General features: G+C 43.3%; 3 protein-coding genes across 3 annotated transcripts; 1 reads left to right on the forward strand and 2 right to left on the reverse strand.

Moving 5' to 3' along the window:
- Positions 1-6: 6 nt before the first annotated feature.
- Positions 7-3,564, forward strand: Bfra_006419 (putative tetratricopeptide repeat domain protein; the record flags this gene model as incomplete). Its single annotated transcript, XM_037336791.1, has 3 exons — positions 7-50; positions 101-1,204; positions 1,260-3,564. 3 exons carry the CDS (start codon positions 7-9, stop codon positions 3,562-3,564), a joined length of 3,453 nt encoding a protein of 1,150 aa, XP_037198157.1.
- Positions 3,565-4,530: 966 nt separating this feature from the next.
- On the reverse strand, positions 4,531-6,935 carry Bfra_006420 (putative anion exchange family protein; the record flags this gene model as incomplete). Its single annotated transcript, XM_037336792.1, has 6 exons — positions 4,531-5,519; positions 5,576-6,063; positions 6,120-6,185; positions 6,232-6,369; positions 6,423-6,455; positions 6,565-6,935. 6 exons carry the CDS (start codon positions 6,933-6,935, stop codon positions 4,531-4,533), a joined length of 2,085 nt encoding a protein of 694 aa, XP_037198158.1.
- Positions 6,936-7,589: 654 nt separating this feature from the next.
- Bfra_006421 (putative pgap1-like protein) lies at positions 7,590-9,724 on the reverse strand (the record flags this gene model as incomplete). The annotated part of the gene is made up of 2 exons (XM_037336793.1): positions 7,590-9,243; positions 9,297-9,724. 2 exons carry the CDS (start codon positions 9,722-9,724, stop codon positions 7,590-7,592), a joined length of 2,082 nt encoding a protein of 693 aa, XP_037198159.1.
- Positions 9,725-10,964: the final 1,240 nt, after the last annotated feature.

A 10,964-nucleotide genomic window follows, 5' to 3' on the forward strand; every position in this document is an offset into this window, starting at 1 on the left:
TTCAGTATGAAAATTAAACTCATTGCGGAGCCAGAATCACCACATGTCGAGTATGTTGAGCTGCTCGTTAACGTTGTGTCTTTACGCTAATTTGGCATAGTTTAGTGGCTGTCCATGGTCTCTGCGAATCATCATCTGAGACTTGGACGAACCCGCAAAAGCATAAACCTTGGCTTCGAGACCCAGTTCTATTCCCATATCACACTCTCCGAACTCGAGTCTTATCCTTCGAATATGATCCGAGTCGCTTTACAATTCCTGGAAGGGGAGGGACTATATCGAATGGTATCTTAGATCTTGCAACGAATCTCATCGCCGAGCTTGACTCGTATAGACAAGCAAATGACGGCACGGAACATGCACATCGTCCTATCATTTTCATATGTCACGGATTTGGTGGTCTCTTGGTAAAACGAGCTCTTGCTTTATCATGGAGCAAAACAAAGTCTGGAGTTTCACATCTCCGAGCCATCTATATATCAACTCATAGTATCTTATTCATGGGAACCCCTCATAATGGCCTAGATGAAACTCTGATACTGAATTCGGGGATTGACAAATATCCTGGCCCTAGCCAATTTATGCTCAACCTTCTCACCGGCTCGGATACTATTAAAGAAGTCACAGATTTGTTTGCTCCATTGGCTAAGAGATTTGCCATTTACAACTTCTGGGAGGGACTGGAAGCCTTTTTTGATGAACAAGCACAACAGCCAGTTTATATTGTAGATGCGCTATCGGCTGCACCAGTCTGGGAACAAGTTGATAAATGTGGAATAATGGCAAATCACTCAGGGATGGTCAAGTTCAGTACAAAGAGCGATCCTGGGTATATTGTAGTTTACCAGGCTCTTGAAAAGTATATCAAGGCTGCTCCGCGAGTGGTCAGTAGAAGATGGGAGCAAGAGATGGAACGAGTTATTGCAGAGCGCAAACAGGAGGCGGATGATCTTCTTCAAGAAATACCTGCCCCGCCTTCACAAATCCAAGCGATTGAACCGTATATCAATGTGCACTATATGGTACATCGTTGTTCTAGTAGTTATTTTGTGGGTAGAACAGGTCAAGCAGACAAGGTGAAGGAGCTGTTTGGTGATATCACAACGAACCCTCGCTCCAAACATAGAATACTAGTAATTCATGGACTTGGTGGTTCTGGCAAGACACAATTTTCGCTGAAATATATAGAGAACAATCGTCACAGGTACAATCTTGATTCTCAATCTCGATCAATATCGGAGTTTTGCTAATCTTTACAGGTATTGGGGGATTTTTTGGATTGACTGCAGCAACGAATCAGCTGCGGAGAAGGGTTTTGCTTCCCTTGGGGAGAATGCACAAAAAGCGTCTTCACTTGAAGCAGGCATGCATTGGTTGTCGAACCAATCGACATCATGGCTTCTCGTCCTCGATAACGCAGATGATCCAGATATGGATCTGCCTAGATTTTTCCCTGCTGGCGGCAATGGCCACATATTAGTGACGACACGCAATCCTAGTGTGAGGATTCATAACACGGTTGGGTATCTTAAGTTTCAGGGAATGGACCCAGAGGAGGCAATTACATTACTTCTCAAGCTGGCTTGCCCCGAAAAGGAACCCAAATTTCCTCTGGCTCCGCAAAATAGACAAATGGCTGAGGGTATCGCCTCTGAATTAGGTTATCTAGCACTAGCTCTTACTCATGCTGGCGCTACAATTCGTCAGAATATATTCACACTGGAAAGGTATTTGAAATACTACCTTGGTCACCGCAGGAACATGATTCGCTCTCGTTCAGTCAACAGCTGCACAGATGCCAACATTATATCCACCTGGGAAATTCCATTCGAACGAATAGCAAGCAAAAATTCACTTGCCCACAAAGATGCTGTGGAATTGATACAACTTTTTGCTTTCATGCATTTCGACTCTATCCCGGAGCAATTACTGCAGAGATCTTCGGATAGTATAAGGAAATCGAAAAGTTCCCTCGCTATTTACCCAGCTATTCTAAAGGTCAAATCGATGTGGAATGAAGATTCCCAAATTCGATTTCGCTTAGCTATGAATGTCCTGTACGACCATTCAATCATTGATAATGACCACGAAAAAAAAGTCTGCTCTTTACATCCGGTTGTTCATCGCTGGGCTAGGGATCGCCTTAATGATACGCAGCAAAAAGACTGGCTAGGATGTGCGAGTTCAATCCTCGCCCATTCAATCTCGTCAAATTTCGAGATGTCGGAAAGAAAGTTCAGGAAGCAACTTTTGCCTCACATTAGTTCTTGTATCAGTGCCTTAAAAGATATGTATGGATCTTTACCAAACACTATCGAGCAAGCCACAGAATTGGAGAAGTTTGCTCTAGTTTATGCAGAGAACGGACAGTGGAAGCATGCCAAGCCACTTCAAGAAAAGGTTGTGAAATTTCGTGTGAAAGCGCTGGGCAGTCAACACCACTCGACTCTTCAAGGGCAGCGAAATCTTGCAAATATGCACTGGGATCTCTTCGAGGTACAACAAGCCTCGCAACTACAGTCACAAATACTCCGAGCTCAGTGGCGATCACGCCCTTCGATCTTTTCTTGGATAAAATATCCTTTGAATCCAATACATACCTCATATTGCGTTGCTCTTGACGAATTCACTCGCACTTTGTGGCTCAGCGGGCAGCGAGAAACATCACGTCAGACTGGGCAGCGTGCAGTATATGGATTAACGAAAGTACTGGGGCATGATGACCCACAAAGTCTGAGCGCCATGTTCAATCTAGCACGAACATATTTACATCTTGGAGAGTTTGAGAAAAGTCAAGAGCTGCTTGCGCAGGTTGTTAAAAAGAGGGAACACTGGTTTGGAAAGGAACATCCTGATACGTTAATGGCGCGGAATGAAAAAGCTATGATCTCGGTTATACTAAAGCTGGATTTGGTTACAGCGGAGAGTGAAATTTCTGATGTTCTCAAGGCGCGGAAGGAGACTTTGGGAGAGGAGCATGCCTACACTTTGTGGTCAGTGAATGATCTATCCAAAGTCTACTGTGCAACCGGTCGCTGGAGCGAGGCAGTAAAGCATTTACAAGAAATCCTACCAGTTGTGGCACGTACTTTGGGAGAAACACATGTCGGGATGATAATGACGAAATCTAATTTAGCACGTGCATATATTGGATGCAACAGATGGACCGATGCAAGAAAAATCATCCAGCCGTTACTGAATGAAGTTCCATCCCGTCATCCAGATTGGTTTCATATCAATCAAGAATACATCTCTATTCTAATGCACCTCGATGATATGGACGAAGCCGAACGCAGTTGTAACGCGGTGCTTGATAACCTAGTTCGATACTCTACGTTTGGACCAGCGCATCCATATACCCTAAGCATTGCGAAACAACTCGAGAAGGTCTACAAAACGCAAGGGCGTTACGAAGATTCCGATAAGCTGATCCAAAGATTTCCTTCGCTGAAAAAATCTCCGCATCCGAACAAGAATCTTCCTTCCAATTCCGATTTGCTCCCTGGAACAACAACCATCTCGACACTAGTGAATCGCAAAATCTATCACTCCAAGACCTTTTGACGGCCAAGAATACAAATTTCTCACCCATCAGAGACGTCTGCTCTACTAATTCAAGCAGCTCACGAATTTAGATGATTTTTGTAGTCGTAAAGATAAAGAACCATTGATTCGACCCATCACAAAGATATACAATCCTACCAAGGCAAACTTCGAGAGAAAACTGTCCTCTCTTATCAAAATTGACATCCTCTGGCGATTGTTCTTCCCGTACATAGCTTCACTTCGTACTATCAGAGAAATATCAAGACCAAAGCAGGATATCTCTATAGACCTCCCCCTCTTCGGAAGCGAGGAGGGCGATGATTTTGTATCCATACTATTCTGATATCACTAAAACGATAGATAACACATAACACATAACATGTGAATATCAATATCAATCTAATCCGAATACTCGCTCGTGAAAATTCTATGCGTGAGGAACTCTTTAGTGAAGCATACACCTCGCTCAATTTTAATTCTTCCATGAAGGAAGGTCCTCAATCTCAATCTCAAGCCACTCCCCCTTAACATACACTGAACCCATGAATTAAATCATTTCTTCAACAAAATGTAGTCAATATATATATAGTGGCTGAAACAATACATGCAGAAAAAGAAAAAGAAAAAGGGAAAGAAAAAGAAAAAGACAGGAATTCGCAAACGATATGACATTAGTCCTATCATGCCTAATCCAAAAAGCCACAGGAGGAACAATGCACTTGCATATTCCCCTCTTCAGACTCATCTCGGGCGACGAAGCAACTCTGGTTGGAAATCAACATGTGTACACCAACGTCCAAGTATCAATATTGAGTACCTAAGCGAAATTAACACACCATCAGACTGCTAGAATCCAGATATATACAGAATGTCTATAATTACAATTACGATCAAATATTCCTTCCAACAACTCTAATGGTAGTTCCTCTTCATAACGAGGAATGCGCTTTTTATTGTTCCCCCAAAACGGCAGACACGCTTTCCCTACTCCGCTTGTCGACTTACACTCCTCCTACTCATGCCTAAATTCTGTAATTCCATGCCCTCGCCCAACCCGCCAGTCCTCCCTTCACCTTTCCAACTTTCTCTCCTCGCCATTCCCGAACCAGGACCACCAGCTTGAAATTCTCCTCGCTCGGCTCGTCCTTCATCACTATCACCCTCTGTTTCTAGCACTCCTTTCCCATTCCCTCCACTCTCTCCGGAATGATTATTGGTCAGCACACCCTCCCCACCAACATCAGTACCAGTCGAGAACCCCTCCTCCTCAATCTCTTCACCGTGATTACCCCCCACACTAATCATCGTAAACGGGCTCGCCGTCGCTCCATCCAACACACTCAATTCTTCTTTCGTGAACCACCTTGGTAGCGCCCAGATTCTAACAGGAATCAACGCCAAAATGATGACTGGAAACCCAACTGCCGCGATTGTCTGCGTGATGGCAAACGTGGCTCCGAAACCAAATAGTTGTATTGCGACGAATATCCAGATGGCCGATCTGCGGGGAAGATGTCGTAGGGGGTCAGACGACGGAGTCAAAGAGGAATCTTTGAGAAGGAAGAGGATTTTAGTAGTTATGCCATTGCCGAGGAGAGCTTGGATACCCATTACGAAGAAGAGACCTGCCAAGACACCTTGGGGAATGAGATGAATGACTATGAGGAGTGGGCCAGTCATGGTTCCTAGGGTTAAGAGACCTTGGGCTAGATTGCTAACTCGTTGCTCGACGACGTGGGATGTGACAGTTTTGAGATGACCCTTTGAGTCTCCTGATTCATCGGTATCGGCAACAAGTTTGGTGACGCAGAGAGACTCAGTGTGGAATGGGGCTTGTGGAATAAGACCGTTCGGAAAGGGAATTCCTAACAGACCTGCTATACCGGTCGTTAGACCGAGGAGAAAAATATCCCAGTGAAACCCAGCAGGCTTTCGAAGGGGAAATTCAGTTCCCTGGGCTATTAGAGAAGATACTACACTCAGGTCAGTAATGGGAAATCGATATAGAAATGGAGAATTTATCATTTACCATTATGATCAAAATAAAACAAGATTGTAAGTAAAATGGCAAATGGTATAGCAATAAAAACGTCCGAAACTCTAACATCCCAAAAATGTACAAACCATCCTCGATCGGTTGTTGGATAGAAGGCTCTACTGGTAGGTAGTGTACTTAGATCTACATCTCTCATTTTACCAATGTGTACAAAACCAGTGAAGAATATGATGGTAAGAGGAGTTCCATAATCTTTGATAAAAACTCGAACATAGTGTTGAAATAATGGACTGTCTCCAACAACACCACACAAGAATGCAACGATGGTAACGAGTAGTGCGATAACAATAGAAAGGTAGAATGGCTCGTCCGAGCCTTGGCGAGTAAGGACTTGAATACCTTTCTGAAGGTAGATAAACGCTACGTAAAATCCAAAGATATCGCAAGAAAAACGCGTGACATAACGAAGTCCATTGCACGAATTGGTGATGGCGAGTATCCAATGCATCACTAGAGACCATCTGCTTCAGTTAGTCTTCGCAAATTTAACAATTTGCGGAGTACAATAGATACTCACAATCCAATTAGTGCTAGAAATGCAAAATAATTTGCGCCCGTGGGAACAATAATATCGTAAACAGTACTATCTATATTAGCACCAAATATGACCTTCACACAATCATACATACTAGTTGAAGACAGTGATTGGTCCGGTAACCCCTACAATAACCAAAGGTTGAGCGGCAAATACAGAGAAAACCACTGATCCCAAGACCGAAGCAAGGAGGACTTCATTAACTCCATAACTCATATTCGTCTTTGTAAACCTTATATTCAGATCAGACCGAATTTCATCACATATGTCTGATCATAGACTTACATATCCAAAGAAAACGCTAGTGCGGGCAAGATACTATCATGTAATTAGCTCATTGTCGATAGCCATATTCCCAGCCGAATTCCATGACCTCTCTTCTCAGTGTCAGGAGAATCGACCTTCAAATGAATTATGAACGACGTACTTCGCAAAATACATGTAGATCGTGGCTGGCACAACTCTATAATCCCAAGCATCCGTCCAATCACTCCAATAATATGGCGCCCTTCTCTTCAAATCATTGACCATGCCTCTAAATAATCTAATTTTATACCATTTCGGGACATGTTTGCTTTTCGCGGAAGCATTTGTATTCGCTGCCTGCGGACCATCAGATTCATTGGGCGCCTCCGCACTATGCGATGTGGAATGTGTATTACTGATATTTAAGGAATTGAATCGATTGCGCCAGGATTTTGTTGTGGAGGTATTTTGGAGAGCTTGATGGGAATTGGTGGCGGAGTTGTGAGGGAGAGCACTAGGAAGAGAATAGGGATTGGAGGATTGAGTGGCCATGTTGATAATTTTAATTCGGAAAGTTAAAGATCTAAGAGCAGCAATTGAGACATTGAGATGTATATCCACAGAGGATTGGAGGATAGTAAGTTGAAGATAAGTTGAAGATAAGTCAATTGAATCGCCAATTCGAACTTATTTATTTTCTGGAAGGCGGTCAAACGGATATGGAGTCCCTTGGCATACTGTGGGGTATTTCGATGATGAAGATGATGATGATGGGATGAAATCTCGGCGTCGCCTAGACCCTTTCAGGACTCAAGTTTAGCCGACCAATCACATGCAACTGAACATCATACCACAGCAGTTGATGTTTTCAACAAATTCGGCTCAGAAGACAACAATAATTCGAAGAAAGAAAATGATTTACTTGCTGTTCAGATCAGGACAATATGTTTGTGGTATATAGGCCTGATGAAGCTGTGCTTTCCAAACAAAGCAGGATGTAAGATGATGTGTTTGTAAGCCTTTCACCACATAATTCTTTGCTAAATAGGAGAGTATTCCAGCCCAAGTGTAACAAAGCCTTGCTTAAAAATTGTCATTGTCTATTGTTGAATCATTTTTCCATATCAATATGGAACATTGGGTATCTTCATACGTGTGGTTGGTTGTATCTGTCGTGAAAAAATCATCGCTATCGTATCGTGAAACCTAATGTCTGGAGAGAACTGCTCTCTTCGTTTCATCTTCGTTTACCCATGTCTCAATCCTTTCACCTACATTCCCGACCAAACTTTCGTATTGCGGCCCCGGGAAGAAAAGACCACAATGTGCCCCAACTTCATCTACACCTTCCATATAAACTCGGACCCAACAGACGTCTCTCTTTCCTCCAGATTCCGCAGGAAGCATACAGAACTTCCTGTCCTTCTTCGGCTTCTCCGTCTTCTCCACTTTCGCGACATTTTCTTTTCCTTTAGGGGACATAGGATTCAATGCAGCTTGCCGCTTTTCCTCCTCTTTTTCTTCTTTCAATCTCTGCTTCTCTTGAGCTTTCATTTGTTTCTCCTCTTCTTGTCGTGCTTTCTTTTCTCTTTTCTCGATTAACTTGCGACGATCTTTGAGAGCACTCTCGCGATCTTTCAAGGCTTGATTATAAGCTTTCATAATGCGTTTCTGTTCCTTTTCTGCGATTTTTCGAGAGTCCTTGTCTGTGTAAAGGCTGAGGTCTATTGGTTGAGGTTCCGTCGGTGCATCAGGAATCGGAGGGAGTGAAGGCTCGGTGGATATTTTAGGTACAGTAGTGTTCGCATTGTTCTTGCCTTCAGCATGTGATAAAGCCACCACAGGTATATCTTCGTCTTCTTCGATGGGCATTGAATCGATGTGTTGCATTTCTGGTAGTGGTGGCGCATCTTCCTGAACTCCTGAGCTATCACCTAGCTCTTGCATCTGTTCCTCGACTTGCTGCACATGTATATCGTCGGCAGAATCAATATTGGGATCCGTTGTAGTTGTGTTTTCTACTAATGTTAAAGGCTGAATCTCAGAATCGTGTAGACTTAGATTACTCATTCCTGCCTCCGATGCGGCAGAATTTTCATTAAGAGGTACTTCGACAGCAGAATTCTTAGGCGGCTTCAGCCGACCAGTACTTGCAGTATAATAATTCACGAATCGTCTTTGAAAGCTTTGATTTCGATTGGCAGAATTATTTCGCTCAGCAAGATCATCAACATCTTCTAGAGCACGCAATTTGGAATAGCGATTCATCATGCCAGGATAATCTGCTAGACAGCTACCAAATTCTAAATGGGACATAAAGTACTGTGAAGTTGCCGAAGTTAAGCCACTTAGCTTTCCTGTCAGCCCAACACCTTCAGCATGCTTGTTGACGAAATGTAAGAAGTTTTCGAATCCTTTTCGTTCCGGTATCCTGATATCATTGGGGAAAGGGGCGTTGTAATATGGATCATTGGGTGGTGGAGTAGCTAAAGATGTCATACTTTGTGCATCACTTCCTTGATGCACAGTATTTGAATCTGAGAGAGTGGCTGCAAGACTTGTTGTAGATGCAGGACCATTTATCGACGGCGAACTTGCCCCGGCGGGTGACAACGATCCTGTTCTTGAACCTGGAGGATCTGGCGCGGGTCTAAAAAGACTTCCAATGCCACTGACCACAACTCCGGGATGCATACCTAGGAATGGGGTGTCAAAGCTAATTGTTCCCAAAATCCTATGGCGAAAGCGTCGATTTGCCGGAGGAGATGGTGATTGAAGAACCACCTCAGCAGAAAGAATCCCTCCCATACTATGACCGAGTAAGATGATATCTGTTAGAGCATCTTCATGAGGCTCTAGCCTGATAATGGACTCTGATCAGCCGTGAACAATGATAAGAGAAGAAATTCTTACCAAACGCTAAAATCATCTCGTGCAAAATTGATCGCTTTTCTGGACTTGTACCTAGGATAAATTTTTGTATGGACAACGTGAGTCGCTTCAAGCGTAATACTTAGAAGATTATGAACATGAGCTGGAAAACTTTGGAAACTGGTTTCGTTGCCCATAAACCCGTGAATATAAATGAGTAGCAATTTGCGACGGCCATCTCGATTAGATTCCGAAGGTACTAAAGAGTGAGTGGAAGATGATCTTGGATCGTTTGAACGCCATTGTTCTGAAATGAGTTCACTTCTCTTCGCATCGTCATCTGTGTAGGGCGGAGGGGCCTGAATAGACTCTCCTCGTGGTGGAAGTGGGGGCGGGGTATCATATCTTGTTGTTGGAACTTCTGAACGATCTTGACGAGCTTTCTCTGCTAATTGCGCAGGAGTAGCCATGTTCTTTTGGGAAAGGGGAGGGGGGCGCGTTTCAAGTGGTAATATCTCAAAGTACTTTAATCGAAAGTCAAACGTGATTGCGATCTGAATATAAATCACTGTATTGTTGGTGATTTGTTTTCATGCAGAGATAATACGCGGATTGATAGATTTCCAGGTTTCCGTCAGGGGCGGTACAGTGTGCCACCATACCTCGTGATGCATAATGCCAAATGATGTCTTTATGCGCAACCAAACGAACTTGTTGCATAGACATTCACAAGATTCTGCATAAAAACGTTTGACATGCATAATACTGTTTCTGATGTTCGAATATTCCTATCCTCCATACCTATATCTTGGTCCTCTTCCCGAATCTGAATCTGGAACTGAATCTGAATCCGAATTCTAGTACCGGACTCAAGTCAAGTCCAATCATTAGCCAATACCAACCTTATAACCAAAAGTCAATTCCCTCTTACAGTTATTAATTCATCATTTTCTTTCATATGGAATGCCTACAGTAAGCCTAGGTATCAACGTACTGTATCCACTGCCGCGAATCGCCCCAATCTACAGAGAGTGCTGGGCTACTTGGCCTGGCTGGGCTGCTAGCCAGGTAAGTTGCAACCGCCGCATCAAAGCTTCAAAGACTAGACTAATGCACAGCAATTGTGGTTCATAGCGAGATCTGGGAAGAAAAAGGATCTTAGTATTACTGCGTAGACTCTTTAGTTGCCATTTTAAAATTTTCAACCGCTTAATAAGTCAGGTACGAGTTGCACTAGACTGAGAACTAGCAATGTGATCCGTTCTTGCAGCTGACTACTTAACTACTTGCAGTAGTACATCTAGGTACATACAGAGTAGCTCGAGCAGACATTGGTTACTTGAAAGGATTTCTATTAATATGTCTGATCCTGTGCACTCCGTACAATTTATGTATGTACAGAGAATGCGGTACATAAATCATCACGAGAAGCACCTAGGACCTAGGTGTGCATTCTTTCTACCCGTACCCGAATCTCGCTTCAATGTCATTTAATTCGGACGATTACCGGATATTATCGATGTCTTTTGGTGGCAATGACTGAACCATATATTTGTGCCATCTATACGTGCCATGTGTGTGTGCCATATGTACGGTGTGCCTAGATATGTGCTAGATGTACCTAGGTACCTGTAACCAGGTGGTGTCCTATCTTGGGAAATCAGGGGAAACTCGTAATGCTCATCCTAATGTTACCGAAAGACATGGAAA

This window comes from Botrytis fragariae, assembly GCF_013461495.1.
Source record: "Botrytis fragariae strain BVB16 chromosome Unknown tig00000000, whole genome shotgun sequence".
Lineage (NCBI taxonomy): Eukaryota > Fungi > Ascomycota > Leotiomycetes > Helotiales > Sclerotiniaceae > Botrytis > Botrytis fragariae.